The sequence below is a fragment of the Falco cherrug genome, chromosome 2 (assembly GCF_023634085.1).
Source record: "Falco cherrug isolate bFalChe1 chromosome 2, bFalChe1.pri, whole genome shotgun sequence".
Classification (NCBI taxonomy): Eukaryota; Metazoa; Chordata; class Aves; order Falconiformes; family Falconidae; genus Falco; species Falco cherrug.
Window position 1 is genome coordinate 7,559,451 of NC_073698.1, and position 27,737 is coordinate 7,587,187.

General features: G+C 40.7%; 1 protein-coding gene across 9 annotated transcripts in view; it reads left to right on the forward strand.

The window, feature by feature from the left end:
- The window catches only part of DLG2 (discs large MAGUK scaffold protein 2), a 1,040,325-nt gene that overhangs the window by 102,298 nt on the left and 910,290 nt on the right, over positions 1 to 27,737 (forward strand). For all 9 annotated transcript variants that reach the window (XM_055702908.1, XM_055702907.1, XM_055702910.1 and 6 more), the window contains one exon: positions 20,418 to 20,560. In XM_055702908.1, the coding sequence (XP_055558883.1) occupies positions 20,418 to 20,560 (143 nt within the window). The remainder of the gene's footprint in view (positions 1 to 20,417; positions 20,561 to 27,737) is intronic.

The following is a 27,737-nucleotide window of genomic DNA, read 5'->3' on the forward strand; positions in this document are numbered from 1 at the left end:
CCAGCCATGGTCAAACGATCAGTAAAAACTCACTGAGGGCATGAGGTGCAAATGCCTCTTCAACAATGCCGTGGTAGAAATTGGCTTCTTTTTAGTACATTCTGGCTTCTGTTTCTCGCAAATACGGAAGGTCTTTCCAAAGGTGACAGATAGAGCTTAGAACTGGTTTTGGTCTGTTCTGGTTCAGCCTTCCACTCTGGTTTTGCAGATTCCTCCTATTTGCAGTCTGCAGACTCCTCCGGAAAGATTTTTCTAATCTTGTCTGCTTTGTTGTCTTTTCTTTCCAAAACCTGCACTTGCTTTTTTTTTTGTGGTCTGAAATCTTGGAAAACTTCTCTCTTTTTTTATGGAGTTTGGATAAGGAATTCCTCACATTCTACACCACCCCTCCACCCCCCCATCCCCCAGTCTGGGGCTTTTATTCCCAATAGAATCTGATCTCCAGAATTCAGAATTTCACAAGCCCTTCAAAATTGCATATTTGCCTCAACAGTATCAAATCTGTTATAAATTATTCAACTATTTCCTCTTTCCTCTGAGTTCTCTTATGAAATGTATCTCTCTAGCTTCATTTGTGTCTAGGAGCTCAATATTTATGTTTGTGCTGCACGTTCTGATAAACGATTTTCTCTTCCTCAGTCACAGGCTGATGTACAAATCTAGTACATCTGCGATTGCAGTAATCCAAAGAAAATCTTGTTCTTATCTGTGCTTGCCAAACTCTTGCTTTAACTTTTCTGTTCCTCCTGTGCTTCTGGAGAGCTCCAGTTGCTCGGGATTTTTTACTGCTCCTTTTCTTATTCACCACTCATCTTAGATGTGATCTTCAATTTCTGTGGCTGTACCCCCGGTGTCAGACTGTTGGGGGTGTACGTGTGTGTGTGTGTGAGATAAGTTTTAAAATCTGAGTTAGGCTTTTAACTACTGAACTTGAAATAAATTAAGCAAGAAAGATAATAGATGTTAGAGAAAACAGCTTCTGGGAAAGAAAAAAGGATTATGTATGGGTTTATACCATACACTAATCAGTTTGTATCAGAGTGTTTCGGGGATATGATTTCTAACACTGAGAAACTAAAAAGTCCAATTATCACTGCAAAACTATAAAACAACAAAAAGACTATTTAGTCATATTTTTAATTCAAGTTTTTTTGTGCACAGTTTTATGTAAATGTGTTCACAGCACTAAGATGGAAGGTCTTATTCTTACTGAGAGAAAAAATTTTGAGGAGAGTTCAATAGTAGAAAGCAGATTTACCAGGAATTTTCAGGAAGGAAAGTTTTTTCTTGTAGAAAATACTAGTATGAGAGGATCCAGCTGAGCCAGGTGCTTGCATGGGATCTGACCTTAACTTTTTGCAGCTTGAGCAGCACCTACATATGCATTTATTCCTTTCCTTATCTTCCATTTAAAAGTGTGCTGGGCAACAGCTGGTACCTGGCAGGTTTCTGGTTTCCCTGGTCTGGTTAATTGGCAAGCAGCTTATTTGCTATATGGTTCCTGCCATCCTGCCAAAGAGGCATCAAGGGACCTCAGGGAGTTGCGCATCCCACCTGCAGGACAGAAGAGAAGCCAAAAAATTACATTTTGATCCTTTACATTTTGATTTTTCTCCTACTCCCAGCATTGTTCTGGCAGTCAGATTTTTGGTGCCACTTGTGGTGAGAAAACATTACATTTGATGATGGATTTCCATTTTTCCAGACAGCTCAGTCTGTGATTGGCTCTCGGAGGCTGTATTTGTGGTCTGTCTTTGGGAAAATATTTTGGAAACATCTGTAAAACTCTTATTTCAAATGTCTGGTTTTTGGCTCATTAAAGACGAATACATTCGCCAAACTAAACTGAAAAAAACCCGCCCCTCTAACAGCTCAGGACTCATAATTAGAAGATGCGTTGGCAAAAAAACAGAACAAGATCTGCCTCCATTGGTTCCCGAAAAGATTCATGTGATTTTGGGGAGAATGAGAGCTTTTTACAGGTATTTCTTAATAAAACAATATCATGTGAAGTTGAATCATCTTGTTGAATACTTCCATTACATGGCAGAGTGCTAGTTGAGTTACGGACGGTCACTGACACGGCATTTAGAAAAAGCTGCTAAAGAAAAATCTCTTTTTAAACATGAACTGACGGCAGCTTTCAGGCCATGGTTTCTAATAAATGAACAGTGTATGTGAAATATCATGAACTGTTAATAATACCTTGTACATAAACTTTGCTATTTTTTAGCTGAACATGTTTCCAATGTTGCCAGTTTATATTTAACAAAGATTTTTGACAGCTTGTCTTTTAGATGAAATTATTCTAGAAGAAGCTTATTTATAATGAACGTGATTTGAAATATTAAAGGCATGATAACACCAGGAGTTTTGGAGATCTTAAATCGAGTCTTAAATAATGACTAAGCAAGGAAATGAAGTGTTACAGCATACTCCTTTTTTTTAATAAACACTTTTCCCTGGTCCTAAACAGGTCATGAAAGGGCCATGTTCTTTGCTTGTTCTATGCAGGATCAAGGTAGACGTGGAATAAATGCAGATCTGCAGTATGAACAGCAAGGTGGGGGGGAAGTGTCCACTTATCCCCTCAGCTGACTCTATGCATTTCTTGTTAGTGCTTGATTTAATTCTCTTAGCTCTATTCCAAAGATTCTTGGGCTTCTGTGGCTGCTGCTATAGCCATGACACTTCAAGTTCAATTTGGAAAAAGCACAAGCCAGTATTAATTAAATAATTGCTGTTCCCATACTCAGTTACAACCCCTTCCTGCCCAAGTTCTTTCAATCCGTTGTGGATGCTTCATTTTTTCACTCTTGCTCCTCTGTAGGTGAATTCTTCCATGCTGAATGTACATAGTACTGACTATTTACTTTTGTTTTTAATCTAAGTAGAACAGCTTTGCAACCCATTCACAAGTGGCAGGGTTAGCTGCATCCCCTATGCATATAAATGCAGTGCTGTGTGTGTTTGCCTAAGGGCATAATATAGAGATTCTCTGTGGTTTTACCCAGACACCACTGTCTTATCCATATAGATCCCCAACACAGCAGGTTCTGCCAGAGTGAAACAAGATTCTGATCAGAGAAGAAATCAAGATTTACTTATCTATTTTTATAAGTTTAAGCATCATGAGCCCTTTGCATGAATAATGAATATAGTTCAGAGGAGCTCCCATAATCTTAAAATTTATGACTAAAGCCATAGGTTAGTTTGCTTCAGCTGATAGAAAATGTCTTAAGGATTTAATCTCGTAAAAATTAGTTTAGGCTGATAATATTGCTCACATGCACAAATATCTGTTATAACTGAGCCCTAAGATAATATCACGTTAATCAAATGCAAAAGTTTCTGTTATTCATGTTACTTATTACGTCTGTCTCCTGTGGTGCAGTTCATAAATATACTGCAGAAGCAAGGGACCCTGGTCATGTCATGACTTGCTTAAACCAAACCCTACCTTCCTTCTTTTATCAGTCTAAAATTTCTCACCGTTAAGGACCACAGGCTATTCCCTCTTAGCATCACTTCATTAATCATTCAGCAACCTGAGCCCCCCCCCCCCCCCCCCCCCCCGTCGTGTGCTCTGTGTCAGACCATTCTCCCGCTGCCCTTGGCTGTTTCACCAGCCATATAACCCTGCTAATATTTGTAGGGGGCTGAAGTGGTTCCTTATCAGCATCAAAGGTCCCATAGAGCAAGCTCTCCAGTTTGGCCTCTGTCAACACTTCTCGGGGCTTTGCCCTGTGTGGGCAGCTAGAACTGGAGTAAATGAAATAGTTACACCCTGCAGGCATGTCCTCCTCGTCTTGCCCAGAGGTTCCTACCTTCTGATGAACGCCCATGGGGCAGCAGGGTGGGATCTGTTTCTTGTGGGCAAGCAAACAGAGCTGGAAGCCCCTTTGACCTCTTTCTGTAGATCTTCCCTGGCTCATCCTGGAAGGTGTGGGGTTTTCAGCCAGACTTTGTACGCATTGCCTTCAGGCTGGGAAACTTGCTTAGCAGCTACTTCGCTTTTCGGTCACGTTGGTCAAGGCTCCTGAGCAGCCATGTGGGTTTTGCTGATTGATCAGTCGAGCTTGTTCCTATGACTTAATGACTGGGATTATGTTACTCAGCGTTTGGCTCACAAGCATCAGCTTTCAGCTGCATTTTTGGGGGGGGAAACAAACTGCTGTGAAGAGCAGTCCAACATAACGCACTGCTTTCCGTAATGTCCATTAGGTGTCCCCACATGCTGGTGGCTTGTGGGTACTTTAATTACATCTTGTCAATTAACAGTGGTGTGCTCTGCATGTGTTCATTGAATGGAGTCCCAGAATTCCATATTGAACACAACGCTATCACATTTTTACTTGGTGCAAGAAATTCTCTTTACTCGGAAGAACGTGTACACTCGCAGACCACTATTTGTCAGTTGCCGCGTCTGAACCTTAATTAATGTTACATTTGTAAGTAGATAATATATACAAAATGGTAATTCTGAGACCATAACCACCTGGCATGTTCTTTCCTACCACTGTGCAGCTACTTTGTTTGCAATGCAGAACAGTAAGAGAAATTATAAGTAAATTAAATATACAGGCATAATGCCATCTTTCAGCTTTGTTGTTTGCAGCCAAAGCCGCTGCTGGATCTCTTGTTAGAGCAGTAAGTTTTCTTCAGTTGTCTAACTTGCTCTGTCCTGGGTTTGTAAATGTGTCTTTGGATTTTTTGCTGCGTGAATCATTATCCTGCAATTTGACAGAGCCTCACAGGGAGAAGCCAGCTTCTCACAACACCAAGGACAGGTATTCTTGTGCATGAGTGGGTGGTAATCAGAATGATCTCAATCTCCTTTCCTCCTCTCCTCATCTTTGTGTTCATTCGGCCTTTATCATTGCAGTATTGATTAGCACCTGCAGACCTCCCGGCAACACCACGTCTGCACTATTCTAGCGTAACTCACCTTTAAAGGCTGGTTTCATGTGACAAGCCCCATCTTCATTGGTTATGATAGACCTTCGAGTTAAAATGGCAAGCCATCACACCATAACCAAGTGAATTAACTCTAAACTAGGTCCTATTACTAGAGCTTTCCCTCATAATCTTCCACCATGTATCTGCACAGTATACCTTTGAGACATTCCCTTCTTGAGACACTGCAGTACAAAAAAGGACTTCAGTGTCTACCCTAGGATTTTTGCCCAATTTGTGGTGCAAAAAACTGCCTCCACCTTGGCAGGGCTCACGTATTACCCAGTAAGATCTCGTGAAGTGCCTGTGTGTGCAAGGAGGTTTGAGCATGCCTAACACAACCTGTGAGAGTAACAGCCCGTGGGGCAATAGCATCCCCAGCCAATGGTGGTACATTTAGCCTTTCTTCTCTCAAAAGAGCACTCACCCAGGCAAGAGGAGGTGAAATACAAGTTAAAGCTTCAGTGGGTTCAGACATGTATTCCTGCCACTGGTGAGAAGCTCTTGATTTCCAGGCTACAAACAGTTTCAGGAGGGAATCTTGTAGGGAGATGCTGGAAAGACTTCACCGATGCATCCAGTAACAGAAAGCGAAGAGGTCTTGTGCCTTGCAGGAACATCTACACCTGAATTCATCTCCCAAAGAATACACTCAGTGTTAGCACAGCAGTTGAAGTTGAGTAACTCTGTCCTCCAACCCTCTGAGTGGTCTTTCAAGGCATGAAGGGCACTCAACACCGCAGAGGTGACCTCCAAACATTGAACTTGGCTGCGTGGAGCTAGGACTGTCTTAGCAGTGGGCAGTGTCTGTATGTTTCTCCGTAGGCTTTTGTATGTGTTTTACACCACTTTCCCAGCCCTGTCTCTATACTTCTGGGAAATGTGTGGTGCTGTAGGTCTAGAAGGTCTACCTCTGCCAGTGTCAACAAAGGAGACAAAAATCTGGTGTTACTTTTAAAATTGGTAATCCACACGTAGTGAATCCAAAGTTGCTCTCTGGAGGCAGGTTTGCAAGTCCTTGTTACGTTTGTCTGCCTTCAGAGAACTTTTCCGTAATTTCTTTCAAATAATTAGTATTTATTAATTCTGTTCTTACATCCAAGATATAATTTGAAATCTTTCCTCTTAATTTTAAAAAATGAAGTTCACTTCCTGACTTGATTTTAAGTAATGAATTGAATTGTACTTTCTGACATGATTTATCATTCCAAGAACTGATAGAATATCATTATCTTGTTAGAACAATGCTGGGCTTTTCTTACAGCAAGCATAGCAAAAGGAATATAATAAGACAGCTTAGCCTATCATGTGTGATTTCATCAAAGCATGACAGAAATACTAACAAACTGATCGTCACAACCTTAATGTGCACTAAATCAGTACTTAGAACACATTGAGTGAATTACCAAGGGCAACAGAGCGAGTTAGTAGCAGAATCATTGTTAAGGCACTGTTTCCCTGATATCTGTCTGCCTGGATTTTTGGAGGGACAAAAAGTGTTTTTTGTATCAATATTTTTCGTATCAAAATTTCCATTGTGCTAGAAACAAAACTCGAGGGAAATGCATTGTCTTTCAGGTTTTATGAGTGTTTTTCATGTTCCACTCCACAATTTAAGATTGTTTTAACAACAAAAAGAATTAGCAGCAGGCTTCTGTAGGTGTGCATGCACTGTCTTTCTGTCCTGTTCTCAGACTTCAAATTATTCATTCAGGAGTTGTCTGCCAAACCTGTTTTGAAATAAAACTTGCAAAACTAATTTTGTTCAACCATCTTGACTAAGGAGCTGGTGTTTTCAGAAGGCTGATTAACAATGCATGTTTTTTAAAAGCTGATCCTGTATTACTACAGAACTATGGAAAGACAAGACTTACAACACCTAAATTGGTCTGACATCTTTATCTACTAACAGAGAAAACGAACCAATAAAAATAAGAAAAGTAATGCAAAGACAACTACTAGACCTTTGCCCAAGAACAAGTTCTGACTGCAAGGAAAGATGTGCCATCAAAATCCCTGGAGCCCACTAGGATTTCAGTATTGCTTTCTTACGTGAAAGATGCTCAGATTGGGATGTCATTCCAGGTTAGGACACCTGCCTTTAGGTGTTAACACATGCACTGTCAGCTCCCATTGTCATAAACAGAGGTTGAGTCAACACAGTTGTCAGAGCATCTGAAGTGGCTGTGTTCCTGGACACAGCTGGTTCACCCTCTACCCTCCATGTAAGTCAAGAATCTCATGCCATCTTAGATACCTGCCCAACCTTTATTCCTATCTCCAGAAAGGCCCAGATCCCTGTAAGGTCTGTGGTGTATCTGCCAACCCTCTGGGTTTAGCACATACAGCTGCAAACCAGTCTCTCCTCCTCCAGTTGTCAGCATCCAGCCCAGCCTTTGCAGCAGATGTGACAAACTTACTTGATCTCCGGAAGTCATCTCAATTCATAGAAAGGCTTGACAGGAATCCCTAAAGGTTGCGATCTATATTTAATTCTTCAGCTGGTTTAGTGTCAGTAGGTTGACAATGTTAGCCCTGTCTGTCCCCGCCAAAGCCAGCTTGATTTGGCATTTCTGTGTCTCAGGTGGTTGCTGTGAGCTCCTGCTATACCTTAAGTTAAGATGGGATCTTCCCCTGTCAGTGGCCCACCATTTTATGGAGCTGTACCATTATTTAATTTGGTTTCTGTGGCAAGATGCTGGGGCATATGAGATGCTGATTCATGGGCTGTGGGTCACTTCATTAACATTTATGTAATGCCTTTTAAATTAACATATCCCTTTCTTCCTCCTTAGGTTTTGCTGTCAGATGTTTTTAAAGGTGCTGCAGTAAAACCTCGTGAAAGATTTCTCTTGAAAAATTAGATTTTGTTAATGAGCACAGTACTATGCTCGTAACATTAATTTCACTGTGATAAAGATCAAAAGTATTGCAAAAAAATGGTGAATTTGGCAACATAATTTTTTTGTGAAACATTTCCTCCTGCTACCCTCATGCCTAATGTAAGCTTTTAGGAGGGTGGGAGGCCCCTCTTCAGGACACATCATGGAATTACTTCCCTGGAAGAGTCTGAAAAAAAATTTGCAAAATTATTTTGTCCCTGCCCATGGCAGGGCAGTTGCACTAGCTCATCTTTAAAGGTTCATGATTTCAGAATTCATGAATAAATACGTTAAGTTCATGCCGAGTGAAAACCTAAATTACTGAAGTTAAAAAGAACTTGGACCAAGTCCATAAACCAATCAATTACATGAGAATGAAGATAATGAGAACAGTAAAGAGATTCTAGACCTGCAAGGACTTGTGTAAGGGATACAAGGTTTTCTTATTCCAGTGGAGACCAGCAAATGTCAATGAATTTGCATGAAGTCTCTTAGCTGTTACTAAACCCATGAGAACATAAAGTGGAACAAATTCAAGCATGACCAATGAAGTCTTTTGATGTTCATGGAAACCTGCAATACAAGGTTAGACCAATTAGTGCAATGACTGTAAATGTTAAGTGTAGACAACTAAAGTCACAGTGACTCCAGTGGAAGGGTTCATTTAAAGTGTAATTTATTACATCAGGAGAGCAATCTTCGGGATTGCCCTAGACACTGTGGCAAATATGTTCAAGTGTCATAAGCCAGAGTTTATAAAAGTACAACCCACAATAATTTAAACTTGTATAGAAACAATCATTAGAAGTGTTTAACAAACATTAATTAATTAAGCTGTGTAACTCCCCACTGTGAGCCTATGGGTAAGTCAAAGCATTCATATCTCAATTTTACAGAAGGTTAAGCTGAAGTGCAGAGATTGATTTGCCTGAGGTCACACAGCAAGTCAGTGGAAAAACTGCAAATAGAATCCGCGGTCTGAAGTTCTCATTTCCCTGTTTTTACCACTTACATTACACTTCCCACTAGTAAAATGAAGGGGAAGAAAGAGGCAACTGAAGTGGTGAGACTTAGAATATAGTTAACCCAGTTTTCTACACGTGTTCTTGCTTTTTTTCTGCAGGTCAGGCACATCTCAAAGGGGTAGGTTGGTTTTAAATTTTTTGGAACTTTATTCCTTCTCCATCTACCTTTTGCATGCTTTAAGTGCAAATGCTGAAATACTTGACGTCTTCAGAATAAAATATAGCTGGACAGTAAGAGGCAACCCTCTGGAGTTTCAGGCATGTAACTTGACACAGTCAGCCTCCATCCCCTGCAGCTCATGTGATGCTCTGTGTTTGCCCACCGCATGGGCACGGTCCTCCTGTGTGCTCTTTGCCCTTGCTTAGCCTGGCTCCTGGGCAGGCAGCCAGCTGCACCAGGAGTGTGGGTGGGAGGTGGAGATGGGGACTGCAGCCCCGTAGGCACGTATGTTGGACTTTTCCAAGCACCTCACCAAAACCGAGGACTGAATGGTGGATTAGTGCCTCTATCTCTATCATATACCTGACAGGCATACGATACCATGCATTAGAGAAACTGGGGTTGTGCACTTTGGTATCAGAATGAAGCTGTTTCTTGAGGATGGAAGGCGATGCCCTGCTAAAAAGCAGAGCCCTGTGCTGAGCAGATGGGTACTGTTCCACTAAAAGGAGACTGCGGGTTTGCAGTGAAAGCCTAAGAGAGATGCAGAGGGGGAGATGTTCCAAGGTGAGAACTTGAAGAGGTTGAAGAAGCTAAAGGGTCGCTCTGGCATGTGAAAGAACTGGGAAGAAAGGTCATGTTTTAATGCTTTGTCTTAGCTTTAAATATAAAATTATGTTCAAAAGTGGTTGGGTATGAAGCTGCTTCTTTGTAAAGAAAAAGGCCAGGAAGTAATTATTGCTAATTCCTTACAGATTGCCATGGGGTTTTCCTAAAATTGCTCTTACATTACCTTGGGAAAGGGCATTTGATTTGGATTTCTTGCTCTTGGGATCCCTAATGGACCACTCGCTGAAGCTTTATGCAAGAATAAACAAATTTACCTTTACCGCATTTTTCAGGTATGGCTTACCAGCATTTCCTTAAGTAAAGGGCTGGGCAACTGAAGTTCTCACACGACTCAGTGACAGATTCAGTGAGATGAGAGAAAACGTTGGGAAAGGCATGAGGATAACATGTGGCATTTCCTGTGCTTGGAGGTCATATCAGTTCGTCATGACATACTACGTGTCCAGCCTATTCTCAGCATGGACGGCATCAATTACACAAGTGTCTTTCCTTTGGAAGTAGTTGGAAAAAAATTAATATACAAGCTATAGTACAAACCCTGTGCTGGTATCTGCTTCCTGATGACATGTTCTGCATGGTATGGGGCTTCAAATTGGTTTGGGGAAAGGAAGAATGATATTAACAATCCATGGTAAATGGGAAGGCAGAAATCCACAGTGTAGAGGCTGCTGCAGAAGTTTCTGTGCTGAGTTTATCAGGTGTGCTACAACAGCAAAGCTGTAAGTTGCCACGTGGCTGCAAGTGTGGGACTGTAAAATACGCAAGCACCTGTCAAAAGGTCAGATCCTTGGCATATAAATGGTGAACAATGTACATTAGACAAGCCACTTGCTTCCTGGCCTTCTCTCCTTTGAGGGCAGCTAGGGCACTATGGCAGGTAGGCTGGAGGGATGTCATTGCCATGTAGTTTTGAGGGCCTGTACAACATCAGCTACGTTTTGAACTGTTTGCTGTGAAGGAGCCTCTCGGGCTCCTGCCAAGCTATTGGTACCTCATTCCTGCATTGGAGCTGTGGTGGTCTTTCTCCATCATATGGAGTGGGACATGCTGGTACTGCATCGCTGTGTGTCTGAACGCTCTGCTGCAAGGGCAAAGTCATCTCTGGGTTCTGGCAATAGCCATGTCTGATCAGAAGAGACATATATATATATATATATATATACACGCACACACACACGCATTCCATGCTCCCCTTCTCTTTTCCTGTTCAGAAGATAATGCTTGAGTTCTTTTTTTAAAAAAAATTGCTTTCACCAGAAAATGTTAGGAATGCATAGGAGGGATTATAGTCAGTGAGCTGAACCTGCGTGATTAATTCTGAAGTGACTGCATCGCTCCATCCCTAACTGCCCCCAGGATTTCTGTGCTTGCCCTTAGGCTGACTCAGCTCTCCTGGAGGAGCTGCTGGCAGAGGTGATGTGTTGTGTGTTGGCACCTGGGGGCTGCAGCTCTGGTCAAATGCCATCAGTTGACCCTTTTGACTTCTGCACAGCCCTGGCTGCTTGTGCTGCCTCATGCCTTGGAGCAAAATGCCTGAGAGGGCCCGATGGCTAGCCAAATCTTTCTGGTTTGTAGAGTTTCAGCAAACCGGGTGCTACTGGGGGGTGTCTGATAGGGGTGGCCCCTGGCTGGACTGCTGAGTACCTGCAGTACCCCAAAGCCTGCAGGTCCCCAGATACGTGCTCTGAGCACTAGATCTTTCATTCACCTTACCTACTCCCAACCTATTTATGCTCATCTGCAGTGGAAAAGCCTATATAAAATTAATCTGACTTAGAAAGGATTACAGACTGATGCATCCTTTTCTGGTTCTGGTCCGATATACAGTATTTCCCTTCATATTCTGTGGGAAATTGGCTTTGCAGCTGGATCCTTTCCAAGATTTAAAAAAAAGGATGAGGAAACACATAATCTGATTTTTTTTCCTATTACTTTTGCCTCAGAGATGAAAATATACCTGCAGTTTTTATATTGTATTTTACAGTCAAATTATCCCTATTTAAAGAAATCATATCTCGAGCACTTGAGGAACAAACAAAATCACACAAGAAACAAATGATATAACTGAACAGTTTCCTGGTGTTGAACTCTATTACAGTTGTTTTAAGTGCACGGTGGAACCGTTCAAATGAAAGTCTGCTCATAACTTCTGTGACACACACTGGGGCTGCATGATCCTCCAGCAGGATCCAGGGATGCACGTTATCCCATAACTGCAGCACAGAAACAAGGGGAAATCTCTCCAGTAACGGCTTTGCATCCAACTCGCCACACAATGAAAAAAGCCTCTTCCCAAAGGTACATGTTATTGTTGTCAGGAGTGGGAACAGGCTGCCCAGGGAGGTGGTTGTGTCCCCACCCCTGGAGGGATTTAAAAGAGGTATAGATGTGGTTCTTGGGGACATGGTTTAGTGGTGGATTTATCAGTGCTGGGTTAACAGTTGGACTTGATGATCTTAAAGGTCTCTTCCAATCTAAACGATACTGTGATTCTGTGCTACATGCAGGGGGGTACACAGTGCTGAAAAAAAGCTAAATGTATTTGAGCTTGTAGGAAAAGAACTTGATACAAATCATCATTTTTCAAAGGAAACTCATTTTATGAAGGGTCTATCCTGAAGCACAGGAAACCTTGCCTTGGCCTTTTAGTGCTTCCTTAGCTGTCACTTGTGAACACTTTTTAAGATTAAGAGCACATTCTGTTTACATCATTTTCTATCGCAAAAAAATCCTGGAACCGGTTCAATTATATTCCTGGTTGTCCGGAGGTGCAAAGCATCCAGCATGTGCTTGTGATCCTACTCTGGCTCTTGCAGATTGTGCATTGATCTGCAGGCCCTGGCTGGCATGTTTAAGATGAAACCTCGCCACAGGATCTGGGATTTGCTGCTCTGCTTTTCTGCAGTTTAAGCTTTAGAAACAGAATGAGCAGAACTGAGTGCGACACTTACTAATTTAATCTACTGTGCCCACTTGCAACTGTGTTGCTGTGCTTTAATGAACCTGCCTTACAGTTTCTTCTCTTGTTCCACTGAAAACACAATTAGCAACCGTAGATGTTAACCATAACATACTGTCAGTGGCAAATGCTCAAATCGAGGCTGTGGTGCTTATTTATGATAAGATGTTAGAATATATGGGTGAAACTGTAGTAATATACTCAATATCGTCACTGAACAGTCTTAAATACTGACTTTACTGTCTGAGGTGACTTTCTAGTTCTCACTTGTTAACATAAACTTTGCTAACATAGAGAGGGCTGCAGCAATTATTTTGTCTTCTCTGTGTACAGCAATCTGTGTGGAAAATTTTATTCTCCCTGGATTTTGGACAGCTGCCTTTGAGGCAGATATTCCTAGCTGAGAATTTCAGGAGAGCTCTGGTTGTATCTTGGATATATTACAGAACCCAATCATGATACTATTGTACAGCTAAGCCAGAAGTACTCAAAACCATATTTTTTTCCCCATACATCTAAATAACTATTGCAAAGGCCATTAATTGATAACCATTTAGTTACTTATTACAACACGTAGAATGCTTCAGAGCTTTTTTGATAAGATACGGTTTTGGTCAGGTATGTACCTGCTTAGTAATGGTTTCTGCCTCAAAGAGCTTACAACCTAGATGCGCAAAAGTTCATAGGATAATTCAGGTTGGAAGGGACCTCAAAAAGTTATCAAGGCCAAACAGAAGAAATTTGCTGAAGCTCAAGGATAAAGACAGGTTAATAACAGAAACTGCATTTCTTGTATTTCTTGCTGCCTACTTTGGTACATGTTCTACCACAGTATGCTGCTTTTAATAGATTTAGGAACATTTATCAACTGTAGGCATTTGGCAGAAGACTACTTCCCTGGCTTGCACTGCACCGTTTCGCTGCCTGCATGGCACAGAGAACCTATTCTCTCCTTCTGCAGTAACTCGTGCTGTTGGGTTGGCATCTATGTTTCTTGGGTGCCAAAAGCTCATGTTTGTAAACCTTGCCACTGGGCTAACTTTCATTTTGACTTGACATATCTTGGTGTTACCCCTGCCAATTGCAAAGAAACAAGCCTTGAGCTTTTCCTCTTTTGTTGCATGTCACACCACCTTTATTAGCGCAGACCTAAGGCAAATATGTGTGGAGCCCTGGGAATGAGATACAGCTGAAAAGGGAAAGGCATTTTTGACTGCAGCTGCATGGAGGGATGCTAATGGGGTCCAGTTTGAGCTCACCGTGACATAAAGCTACATCCCAGCTTGATAACTGGAGATCTGCCATTTCTCACATCCAGTCTGTGCTATAGTCCTGCTTTAGTTGAAAACACCCAATTTCAAGTTCAGCTTTCTTCTTCTCTTGCTTTTTATCTTCTCTTTCTCGTAGTGGCTATTTTACTCAATATGGAAACATTTTACTTGTAAAAACAACCAACACAAAACATAGCCACATTTGGTGAGGTATGTTATTTAACCTCTCTTTGGACTGCTTCCATGGGCAAGGCCTTTAAAGCTCTTTACTAGCAGGCTGGTATCGTCTCTGATCACTTCCCTGCTACTTCTACCGCATGAATCAGTTTTCCTTCTTGAACAACATCCTGCACAATCCTCCTTACTCCTACCTAATATTTCAGACCAGATGGCTGAAGCTGACCCAGCATAATCTAGTCCCCAGGATATAAATGATGCCATTTAGACGTACACTGTAATGTTCCCTTCGTTAAAAAAAGGACTTGCAGCAAGAGCCTGTAACAATTGACTATTTTGATTCGCAGTGTTCTGCCAGACAGTAGCCATTTGTGCTGGGTTACACAACATTAAAAGGTACATATCAGACACTATCCTACACAGAGAAAAAGACTGCCCCAAATTTCCTGGAAAGGAAACAGCTTGTGTTTGCTTGTTGCCTTAGACCCCGATTCCACCTTGTCCCTGAATGCCCTGGAAAAACAGATGGGAGTTGTACTGCAAAGCAAGTCAGGGCACTGGCACAGCATAGGAAAAATGAATTCCATGGCTAAGGACCTCTAGAAGGAGGAGGAAAAAAAACACCTTTGCTTTTTATCCTGCAGAGTATTTGTTCCATTTCCCAGTTCAGGTCTGTAGAAATATGATGCACAGAGCACTCGTTTCTTGCGTAATGGGATTCTTCATCATGAATGTTGTTATAGTTAATTGCAAAAATGTACGGCTATCTGCAAAAGCAACAGAAAATTACTGCAGATACCAGAATATTGGTGCCATTTCTAAATTGTCTCAAGTCATGAAGTGAAGAGGGACAGTAGCAATATGTATGTCGCGAAGAAATCCTCTCTCCTTGCTAAGCACAAATGAAGGGAACAGCTTTTGGAACAGCTGTCAGCACAGCGTACTCCCTTCCTGGAGGTCAAAGCATGCTGTGGTGGGTAGGTGTCTGCAAATTCAGTGGGCTTTGGGTAAGGTTCGGTGCATGGAATAGTTTGCCCTGCTGTGTTACAAGTGGCCACATGTACTGTCAAGTCACCGGGAAGGCAGCATTTGCTGACACATGCAGTACAACTTCAGGCTAAGCGATGTACAAGATTATCCTTTTAAGCTTAATTGTTCGTGTTCTATAAAATATAGATGGTATCAGAAAGCCCGGTATCGGCTTGTTTGTTACTGGAATGCAGACTTTCCTCTTCCTCCCCTTATTTTTTTAAATGCAAAAGAGGTACAAGAGGTTTTTCTTTCCACTCCTGCTCTGGTTTTCTTTATGACCCCTGTCTTCTGAATCCTGAGTTTGGTACCATGGAAATCTATCCTCACTGTATTGCTGTACTGTAAACCAGTACCAGCTCGAGTTGAGCCTCTGCATTTTGCACCTTATTACCTTGGAAACCCCACCTTTGGATATTCTCACTTCCTAACCCTTTGCATCAATTAGGTACATGCAAAGTGCAGCTACAGGTCAGATGGCGTTAAAGAGCTATGCTGGGGTAATCCCACCTGCTCGGTGCATTGGGACACTTGTGCCTTGATGGTTAAATTTCTGAACATGTCTGTGAAAGTACTGAGATGCACCTGCCAGTGCTTCTCTGGGTAGGTGAAAATCATACAGATGCCAAAGCTATCTCATATGCTTCATCCAGCCTTGGGGCTACCAGATGGATTACGTTGATTTACACAGCTGAAGATAGTTCAGTAGTAGGGAGGCCACCAAGGTGCATAAATAGGAGCAAATCCTGACCACCTTTCCCTTCTAACTTGAAGTCACGCTAGTATCTTGAATAAAGGAGAAAGTTTGCAGGAGCGAGTGGCTCCTGCCTCAATCCTAGAGCACCGAGGGATCTTTCCAGACTTGCTTGTGCAGCTCTATCTAGCCTTCCCTGCAGAAGAGTTGTACAAAATGGAGCAATGCTGTTTGGAATCACCGGTGATTCTGAAGCCACTGTAAGTGTGTTATGGACCACAAAGGGATGGACACACCTGGTGTGCTCATTTTTGGGGCCTCTGCAGCTCAGCCCTGCTGGTTTGCTTCTCTTTGAGGCCTTGTGCAATTTTCTCAGCTGATGCTATATGGTTCTTAATGTTTGTTTTACTTTGAAATGAAAGGAAGTATGAAAGTGTACGTTATTATTATTCTCTTCCTTTAATCTTGACTCAAAAGTTAGTCCTCTCAGACCTTTAATCATCTGTCTTTGTCTGAATTCCCTTCAATTTATTTCTATCTTTCTGGTGCTGAACTGCTTACAGATGAATAAGGAATTGTATTGCTTTATCTCATTTTTTCCTCATTAGAATGCTGGCGAAAGCCCGTGGTCACAGAAGCCAGAGAGTTGTTTAGGCTATTCACCGATTCTGTCTTCTCGTATTATTTAACCCCTTTGCTATGAGACTTGTAAAGTGTTCCTATAATGACTGGATATTGTGATGCATATAAGTTGGAACAGAAATTGCACTGGAATAATGGCCATAGGGCTGCAGGACCAACCACTCAAAAGTCAGAAAATGGCAGGGTTTAGGCAGCCTGTTTGGCTTTGTCTGATCACGTTTTCCTTTCTATGTAGCTGCTGTCTGAAAGGTCGCTCTTGTATCTGATTAGGGCATTGTGTTTCCTCCAGTTCTTATTCTTTGTCCAAATAATTTTTGTTTAAAGTTTCTTAAAAAGAAAAAAAAAAAAAAAAGAGGTAAGAGTGAGCACAACTCTAATGTGAGCATAAATAGTTAATATATTTTTTTTAAACTAAAGAAAACAAGACTTATCCCTGAGAAGTGGGTCCACCTTTAGTAAGAGAAGGTGCTCCCTGGCAGTTGTGTAGAGGTTTGACCATGCTTGCTCTTGCACAGGTCTGTAAGAAAGGAGAAGGGAGGTCCTTGGAGTCTGCCTGCAGAGCACAGATGCAGTGATGTATGATATACTTGTCCACAGACATTTGTAAAGTGATACTGATGTGTTCTCTACCATGCTGTTGTAAAGAAAATTTGTTTTCCCACTTCCCCAGTGCTGGAGTTATCCAAAATAAAATATATCACGGTATCTTTAGGTTTACCTCATATTAGAATAAATATAATTTCTTGTATGCAATTTATCTTTATCTAGCAAAACTGACAAAACATTTGGGCTAGGCTAAAGGAAGAGCAAGCAGAGTTTATTAAGTAGAGTAAGTAATCTCTTAAGAAGTAAATGAACAAATTCAGTTGGACTGAAAATCCAGTGAGATTCACAGACACTTTAAACAAATATGAATTCATTGCTTAACAAAATGTTTGGAATGGTACAGAGATTTGAACAGCTCATCTGAAGGGGGGTCTTGTGCTCGTGGAGTTCGTCAATAGTAATATTACTATTTCTAAATGTAATCTCTACTTGTTTTCATGGAAGGGAGGAAACATAGTGCCAAGAACTACTTGGTAGACTTCATTTGTGTAAGACTTTAAGTCTCCTGGTTGAATTCTCTTCCTGTAAGCCCGCAGCAGGAGACAGGTTGTCCTTTGGTCATTTTACATACCAATTACCATGCTCTCACAACTACCTTTTATGACCTTGGCTTCAAGCTTGATTCTACAGCTTCTTGGTCCCATTACCTCCTTCACACCTCTTTTCCCATCCTCAGTAGCATTCAGCCGTTTTCACCTCCTGGTATGATTGCAGCTCTCACATAATGGAGATAGAGCGGGTTTTACTCAGAGCAAATTACAGATCCTATTTTCTGCTAACCTTGATTGACTGCAAGTTGCTGGCTGCCCTTGTTCCATAGAAATGGCAATTTTAGCTTATGGAATAACAAAGCAACCAACTAAGCGAATCGTCTGTGCTTTCTTCTGTAACCGTAGAAGTACACTGAAATGTTCTTCTCCGCACACCAGTGATCATTATTCCAGTGAAAGCAACCCACAGCCTCCTCAGAATAGATAAGGACCTTTACAAAGAGACCAGGGTTTTAATATTTATTTTGCCCGTGTGCACGCACATGCAAATGTGGCTCATATGTTATTTTAAATGAAAACACTAGCGCAAGGCAGTCTTTAAAGTTAGAGTGGAAGAGCTCTTCTGCTCTTCCTTGACTGACTAGTGTCAACCCATTTAATACTCTGATAATGACAGCTATGCCAGCTGAACGCCACTGCCAGAGGGCAATTTTCTAGTTTATTTCTGCAAAGTATTTATCTAGAGATAATTACATATTAACCTGGTATGTTTTACTTGCAGTTGTAATACAAATTGACCTGGCATCAAACCATATATTACAAATGTTTGCAATTATACCATGAGCGTTCCAAAAAATTCCCCACATTGAGAAGAGAGAAACTTCCATTCTCATTGCAGCTGTCCTATGGCTTTTAATTTTAAAAGTAGGTCCTAGTTTTAATGGTGGAATTAAATATTCTTAGCAATGTGAAATATAAATTCTTACACATATATCTGTGAAATAGAGATTGGTATCTGCTTCCTATGGATCACAGTTATTAAAATTAAATTTCTGATTAATTTTTTCCCATTGTACATGAGAAATAAGAGTACATAATGAGTTGTAAAGTTCTAAAAAGAGGTAGAAGAAAAGTTCAATTTCAGTTGTCACTAAGGAGGGAAGAGCAGTTCATAGACATCTAGCTGAGACTTAATGCGAGGATGAGCATGGACCCGGTTTGCTACTTTTGACTGGCCTTGGAAAGGTGCAGAAACTCAGGGTGCCTCTCTCTGCTGCCTCCTGCTCCTTCAGTTCTGCCTGTCACTTGCAATCCCGTTCCGTCTCCTCTCGTGTGAGACTGCATGTAACAGTAAAATGCAGATTTACCTCCACGGTGGTTTATTTATTATGGTTAGAACCAATGTCTTCCTCCCAGATCTGGGATCTGACCCTGTATGACAAAATTACCAGCTGCCTCTGAAGTTCAAGCACGACCCCAGTATTTTCCTCGTTGCCAGACAAGCTCTGTGGCTAATATTGCAAGATTTTAATTTATTTTTTTCTTTCTAGTTGAAGAAGCATTCCTGAGGAACATACTCTTATTTTTAGACATGCTGGAGCATCCTGGGGTGTTTGGGCTTGTGATACTGTCGGGTACAGGTTTATCACAGCTTCTGTTCAGAAATGTTGTCTGGTTACCTTGGGACTGCTATTAATTCAATCCAATGTATAGTAACGTGTAAACAGAACATTTCTTCACAAAATAGAGAATAAAACCCACAGTCACAAATGCTTATGGAAGGCATTGTGTAAGTACAATAAGCTTGATTTTTCTCTATAGTTAGTTCACCTGATACCAGAAAGGATTCTCTGTCCCCACCTCTGCCTTTCCAGACACCTACCTGTTAAGGGTCATGCTTTCCCATGTTCTTTATGCCTTAGGCAGCACTCGTTAGAGAACCACTTATTGAAAGCGTGGTCGTTTTTCTAAACAGTCCCAGGGGCGTATCCAGGTAGACGTGATCTTTCTCCCAGAAATGTTTTTCTTTCTTTCTTATCCAGGAGAAAGCCTGTCCATTGTTCTTAATTAAAATAATGCAATGGTTTTTCTTCTTTGGTGAGCCAAATATCTCTGTTAGACAGTGTGTCACTTTGTGTATGTGACCGTCTGAGTAAAAACTTCTTGCTTTAAGGAAGGGAAACACTCCCCCCCCCCCCCCCCCCCCCCCATTTATTGTATGCGCAGGTTTCAGTGGAAGTGTTTTCACTGCTGGATCTTTGATTTCCATGGGGTATGAACTGATGTACATGTGATAGAAATATCTGAACAGGATATTAAGACCTGGCTTGTTGCTTACTCTTGGTTGAAACCAAATATTAACTAGCCCCTTCGGAGTGATAACGGGTTGAAATGATGAATCCACAAAGTCTTTCTTCAAGTTCTGAATCCCACTTAAAACAAAATAATTCCCAAATGCACCTGCAGTTGGGGCTGGGAGTGGTGTTGGTGCCTGGGGTGGGTACCTGACAACAAGCTTCTCTTAGGGTATCTTGCATCTGCAAATTTCCAGTTTATCAGTTAAAACAGTCTGTGACTGACTTCTCCGTGTCTAAGGGTCTGTTTTACCTATATTGTTCAGGTGTGCATGTAAAAATTTTCTTTGAATCCCTTATAAATACTATTCCTTCACCTTGAAATTATTTGTAGAGACCTTTTTAAAATGAGAATATACTTCAATAGTCTCATTGACATTTTAGGAAACAAATTTGCTTGTTGGTGCTTTCTGCTAGAAATGTAATACATGCTCATCATTATGATAATGTGTAAGTATATATATTAACCAAAGAAAACCACCAGGGATTCAAAAGCCAGCATGTCAAATAATGTCTTTTACTTGTTCCTTTTTACAAACAGATATTCAAGAATTTTATGAAGTGACACTGTTAAATTCCCAGAAAAGCTATGAGCAAAAAATAGAAGAAGCAAATCAAGTTGCAGAGAAATGGGAGAAGACAACATCTGCTACAGACCATGAAAATCTGCAGAAAAACCAAGAGGTAATTTAACAGATTAAGAAATAAAACATATATATGAGTGAGATGTCTCAAGCCTGAGAAAGGCCACACAGTGATTTATAAGATTGAAAGAATGGCTTTAATTAAGGAATTAGATTAGGATATGGAAGATACATAGTGGTATCCCTCTGACCTTGAGTATGTTGATAACTTCTTCATCCTTTCAGTTGCTGTCTGTCAAAGGGGAAGTAAAAAAACCCTTTCTTTTTCTCCTCCTTGGTGTACTTTACCTGATGCTTGGTGTGATTACCCCCAAAGGAAATCTTATTTCTTCCACTTGCTAATCACCACTGAGATTATTAATACTCCAGCAATTGTATCCTGTGTAAAAAAAATCTCAATAGGGCTTTTCATATTTCATGGGACTGACATTGGGCAGAACTTTTCCATAGCTCGAGTGCACAGAGTTATCAACCAAACCAATCTCTGTGTGAGGAACAGATACAGAGAAGAAAGTTCTATAGATTGGCTTTTCTTCTGTAGCCAGTGGAAAGATTCAAAACCGTTTTCTCACCGCTGGCTCTAATCTGCCTTTGCCTGCCTCCAGATTATTATGAACTAAATTAGCAATCTGAAGTAATTGCCTCCCACCACGTTTGTACTTCAAAGACAAAACAAAAATCCACAGAACCAAGCAATGAATTGCTTTGTTCTTAAACACAGAGACAGAAATAAAGTGGGCATAGACTGCAAACTGCAAATATCCAGGCCAAAATCAAAGATGAAGGAACTGTATAAAAAATTTCCATTGTTCTTATGGTAAGAAAGGAATTTCAAGTTTTACATGTTTTTCCAAAGCACTTTCCATAGGCATGACTATTTTACAGAGCTTTCCTCTTAAAAAAAAAAAACAAAAACAAAAAAAACAAAAAAAACCAGAAGCAAATTGTAGTTCTATGTGCCATTTTATATGTGATTCTTTAAAACGATAAATCGGAATTGCAGGCAGCTAGAACAAAACTCTCTGAAGACATGAAGAACTTTATTGTAAAAATTAATTAGCAAAAGAAGCTTGCAGAATTAATGAGAACAAGCAGTCTGATTTTGAGTGAAATAAGAACAAATGAGTCTTAACATTAATGTACTATATATATATATATATCATGAATGATTTAACATTTGAGTCTCAGCTTAAAGACACTGCTAGCTAATCTCTGCCTTTCTTTGCACAAAGCTATATGCTTTAAAATGGTGAAAGTGTATTCCAGTGTGTTATCTCTTGAAACACCCGACAAAGACAGCGGATCACAGACACTCTTGTTATTCCAGCCTCCTCAAAGTATCTGACCCTCAACCCCGTCTTCCTTAACCTTGTTGCTGTCTGAGGGGTGTGCTGCTGGACTTGTCTAGGGGGATGTAAACTGCAAATTCTATGCTGAGAAAAATAGAATGTATAGGACTAACTCCAAATTTTGCTTCTTTTATTGAAAATGACGTTCTGATTTCAAGCAAAGCAATAGGAAACTTGGTTAGAAACTGGAATAGCCATTTCAAGCCAGGGTTGGAGTCTGTACCCCTGGCAGTCAGGGTATTGTCATTTTCAAGTTTTCTGTCTATCCATAAATTTCATCAGTGTAATGGCAGCACAGAACGTTTAGTCCCTTTAAAAATCACACCTGCATGTGTTTTAAGGGTCCAACCACAGTCAAAACAGACTGGAAGTATAGGCTTTTGTGGCTTGTTTTTTTTTTTTCCTTCCAACAGCACAACAAACTATCAGCAGTTCCGAGTCAGAACTGATTAGCACATGCTGAATGTGCCAGCTGCTGTACAAATCCAATACAGTACTTTGCTTTCTATGAGAAATTGCCTTATGAAAATGTAACTGGATAATCTTATACATCACATAAATTCTTATTCATGGTCTGTTCTGTTCCTTATGGGAAACACTGGTTTTGTACTTTCCTTTTCCATCCTCAATTACACGTCCCAAATTACACTCCCCTCTTCCATGCAGCGTTCTTCTGCAATAAAAGCCCAAGTGTGGTCATTCAGTCCAGAGGCCTTTCATGCCTTTCACTTGACTTGGCTGTCTATATATTGTTTTTCTATATACATTTGTTCTTTTTCTGTATTTTTATTCCAGTCTTAATTGTTGATAAAAAAGGAAAGCAGCTTTCTCTATCCAGGTCAAGCATCCTGTGACACCTCCTTTGCATTGATGTATTTGCTTTTCTGAAAGTGTAGACTTTCAGGTAACAGAAAAGTTTTTAGATTGTTGTTTGCAATACAATACAAGTTCGCAATACAGGGGTTGCTGGTCTCTATGCTTTTGCACCTGGCATCTGTGATTACCATAGAGGTTTGTAACAAACTGATGCTGTATCTTACATATTGGGACTGGATCTTCAGCAATTAAGAGGGATGAAAGGGTGGTCACGATCCATCCTATAATCTCCCATCATTCTTGGGGAATGTCTCGAAAGAGAGACATCTCCCAGGCTCGGAGACTCTAATTCTGCGTGGCCCTTGCAAAAGCAGGAGAAAAGTCAGGGGAATATGTTAGTTCACCATATGTGCCAGAAACAGTTGCATCCATATTTTTAGCGTGAATGACCCCCCCCACAGCACCCCATGGCTACAAACAACGGAATTAACAAAATGTATTAGGGTTTGCTGCTTTTTCCTTTTTTTTTTTTCTTTCCAGTGGTGTTTTTTTTTTTTTTTTTTTTTTTTTTTTTTTTTTTACTTGCAAGCTTTTTGTTAAACTCTGGTAAAACCTGAACTCTGCTGTTCAGGTATTGACCCTGAAGGAGCTCCTGGTCCTCATGAAATTGCTAAATGTTTTGGTATGGCCTATGCCTTCAGACCACATCCTTTTTGAACTGTTAACTCCACTGTTAACAGCTTTGTTGGCTATTCAAATGATAGGTGACATCAATGTTTCCAGATGCAAAATGCAATATTACCTATCATAATTTTATTATTCCATTTCACCCTGTATAGGAACTAAATATATGTGGCAATGTGTCTGGCAGAGAATTAAATATCATAGACCAAAATAATTTCACTGGGTGAGTGCTAGTGAGTAAGGAAGAAAGGACATATACGATTGATATTTTTTTGGTGTGAAACTATACCTGTTGTTTTCCCTCCTATAAATCCAACTTGACAAAATCAATTTAAATTGGTGGATGGTTTCAGAATGAATGAAACGTTGTTTGAGGCAGGTTCAGTATTCACTAAAAACGTTTACTAGGCTTTACTTGTGAAGGCTCTTACTTGTTTCGTATGTTCATACAGCAAGCAGGGAATGTGGCATGTTGGGTAATAAATTAAGGAAGTGCAACCTGTTAGTTATGGTCTAAGAAGTCAAGAATACAGTCCTGAGGAAGACCTAAAAATTCTTGTTGTCCATTCTCTTGCCCTAGGGCAGGTCAACTGTTTGATCAGTTCCTGACATGTTTGTCTAATCTGTTCTTTTAAACCTCCCACGGTGGAGAGTCAACGACTTCTCCAGGTAACTTATTTCCTCACCGATAGAAAGTCTTTCCTGATGACAAACTGGAGTTTCTCTAACTGCAATTAGAACCCATTAGTTTTTATCCAATTCACAGTAGGCATGGAGAACAATTTATTCAGGGCTGTTCCATAAAGCACTTAAACATATGTTTAACTAATCATATATAATAACAGGAGCTTCTAAGTTCTCTGCTTTTCTTTCCCCCAGTCTTTTAAAATGACCTTTGTGACCTGATTTTCCTCAGCAGTGTTGTGATTTTAGCTAACATGCCCATGTAGCAACAAATGCTGGGTCCTAATGAAAAATCAGGTCTTATGGGAAAGAAAATATTTAGTTGGCTCAGACTCTTCTCAAAGGAGCTGTTAGAGTTATGAAATATTTTATTTTCCAAAACAAAGAGCAGTGTGGGCACTGTGGAAGGCAATGGGTCTTGACAGCACAGGCATTATATATGTCTCTGTATCTCCATGTATATATAAAAAGATCCTGGAAACTACTCTGCAAGATTTGTATATTAATGAAAATGCTAACTCAGGATTTGGGAACTGCAGGTTTTAATTCCTTGCTGTTCTGGGTACTTCCTGAAGGGCTGTATGTGAGGTTTGAGAGAAGGACTTAAGAACTTAGTCACAAAAGGGAACTGGTAATTACAGTGTTTGAGGCATCTCACCATGTCCAGGTATCAGTTAAGGACCATATCCTGTGGTGCACCGCATGGTGGGAAGAAAAGAAGGTTTTAAAAAAAAATTAAAAAATTAAGCTCCACAAAACCCAGGACACACCTATAAACTAACAAGTAAAGAATTCAAAAAATGGGGCAAGGTGTTATTCCCTTAAATCTGCTTCATTACGACACTGATACTTTATCCTAATTGACGTTCAGAATCATGATCTCTTTTTTGTAAATAAGACCATAGCTAGACTCCTCTTGCGATGTGTGTAAAGGCACTGTTGATACATTTTTCCTTATGAAGAAGCTGTTTGGCTGGAACTTTTTCCAGGGATGTAGAAATCCATATTCATCTCCCTTCTTGAGCAGAGCTGGTAGTGCTTCTGTTCTCACCCGTGAGAGTGTACTATGCATTATGCCAGCTGGTATTTTGCTTTATCTTGTTGGAGTGTTGCCAATTTATATGGAATAATTAAATATTCATTAGGACAGAGCGCTGACACATGACTCTATAGCCTAGAGTTTATAATTATTACTGCTCTGATGAGTATTAAAGTTACAGCATGTTTTGCCATCTTCAGCATACCCAAGGGTGGAATCCTCCATCCCCACCAGGTACCCAAACATCAGTGTTGAAGAGTCATAGATGCAAAGTCCTTCTCCCTGTTAGCTCTTCTCCATCTCCCCATTGTCACCACCACATATATTCAAATTGAAGTGGGATAATTTAACAGAAAAGATTAAGAAACTCACTCCACATGCCTAGTATGTGAGGCACTGTCACAGGGCCCATACGTTCGTCTCTCTCAAACTGCATTTAGGGCATGCGGGATGCTGGGTTCAGCAGGAGGGTTGGTGGAACATATGGGAGGAAGTGTGTTTGGAGATCACCTAACTGAGCAGGCTGTGAAGGTGTGCCAGGAACACGTAGTTTGTGGATGCTGAGAGTGCTTAGACATTGAGCTGATTGATATGGCGCAGCCAAGCTTGTTTTGGGAACAAACAAATGCCAGGTAGCTACCCTTGAGGACACGGCTGTGGAGAGCTGACACTACAACCATAACGTGCCTCCTGAGTTCTGAGGATCTCGCTACTTTTAAGCTGAGTCACTTCAAGTTGCAGTAATAAAGCATCTGCATTGGCTTAAACTAAACAACAATTGCCTTGCATATGTACCCTGGTATCTGGCTTCTAGCAGGGGCCAGGAGCAGATGCTACAGGAAGAGTAAGAAAAGGGCAAGCCTGTATAATGGGCGCTTCAGCTGTTTTGCAAGTCTAATCTTAATTTGTTTGGACTAGAAGCACAGAAAGCACTCAGTGCAGGGAAACTCAGCATTACCTTATTTTATAAACATTCAGCATGCTATTCACCGCAGCTAGCGTACTGGCTGGGGAAGTGCCCGATCTGCTGCTGAAAATCATGAAGACAGCGTTTCTTTGTGATTTTGCCTCCTCCAAAGAGCTTCATTACTACTTTGGACTAAGCTTTATAAGACCAGCATTCACAGCTTGAAAGTGTTTTCTTAAAATTAGGGCTCTTAAATTGTCCCTGCTGGATAGAGAAGACCGATTTCACTCCTAGGAAATGTGAGATAGGGATTCAGCTGGAAGCTGTTTAAATTCAGGTTTTCCACTGTTGAAGGAGTGCTCTTGCCCTACCCAGTTCCAGGTAAGGCTGGGGAAAGTTGTTGTCCGTCTCTGCTGTCAAACCTTTGCAATTGTGCAGCAGTTAGTGGGTGACTGGGGACTGAGAGGCGGGTGTGCAGGTCTGAGCCTGGCTCCTCAGCTTAGCAAATGGTCACTTGCCTGGGAAAAAGTATTTTTCTCTCCAAGGACTCTCTGCATTGCGTTAAACAGTCACTAGGTAAAGGATGCCTCTCGCTTAAATGTGCAGATAGACAGAATTAAAACTGTGAGATGCTCAGAAAATACAATAATGAAGAACATAAAAGTACCTAGATGGAGGTATCCATCTGGTAAAACAAAAATTGAATTGCTCTTTAGCTATGACAATATTAACACTGCTTGAAGCTACAGGCTTGTGCTCAGCTCCAGAAGCTCATTAGAAGACATAAATTTACCCTTGTTTCAACCTCTGTTTTCATTAGTTTGGTCTCCAGTGCTACTTATTTCTGGTCAGCAATGTTTTGACCTTTATTCAGATGGAAAATTGAGGTGAAGGAACACTGCTGTTGCTCTTGTATATAAATCTGGTAGCTGAAGGTCTGCTTGTCCCTTTATCATCATAGCATGAAAAGACTATTTACTTATAGGGCATACGGTGCAGATACTTCCAGCATATTGAACAAGAATCATTTGCAATTACTGTGCAAGTCTGGTCATCACACACCGATCTCACGTGCGCAATCTCCATTCAGCACAGTGTGATATTATCATTGCTTTGAGATGGTCCCCAAAGATTCCAGTTCTCCATTTAATTCCTGTTGTTCCATGCATTTCTTGTGCTAGAGGCTCATTTTGCCAAGACAGTCAATTGCGGCATGCAAAATGAATCCTATTTCTGCTTGCTTCAGGAATGCCTGCTATCCTTATACCCAGCTGTTATAAACATTGTAATTGCTTCTCTGTCCTTTAAGTGCTGGCTTGTTAAAAGTTCCAGTAGTAAACCTCTTACTTAAAAGTCTTCTGCCTGGAGCAATTATCAAACTGTTAATCTGTTTCACACTAACAGATTGTCTAAAAAAATGTGGACCTGCAAGACCCTTCTAGATGTGCCTCTAAAAATTCAGTTTCTTCTATGGATTTTTTGTGTTCTTTGTTTATAACTGGGTACAGCTTAATTTGTATGGTTTGGTTTACCCCCAGGAGCCAAATATGATTCTGTTTAAGTGATTATACTTAATATGCAAGAGTCAACCATAATGCTGTATTAGAAGTGTTCAAAACATTCAGTTTTATGTGTCTGTTTCTCCACTAGATTTAGCTCCTACAGTATACATTTATCTGATCAAATGCAGTTTGTGTCTGTGGGTTGATTTTGTACCAGAGCCAATTCCCATGTAATT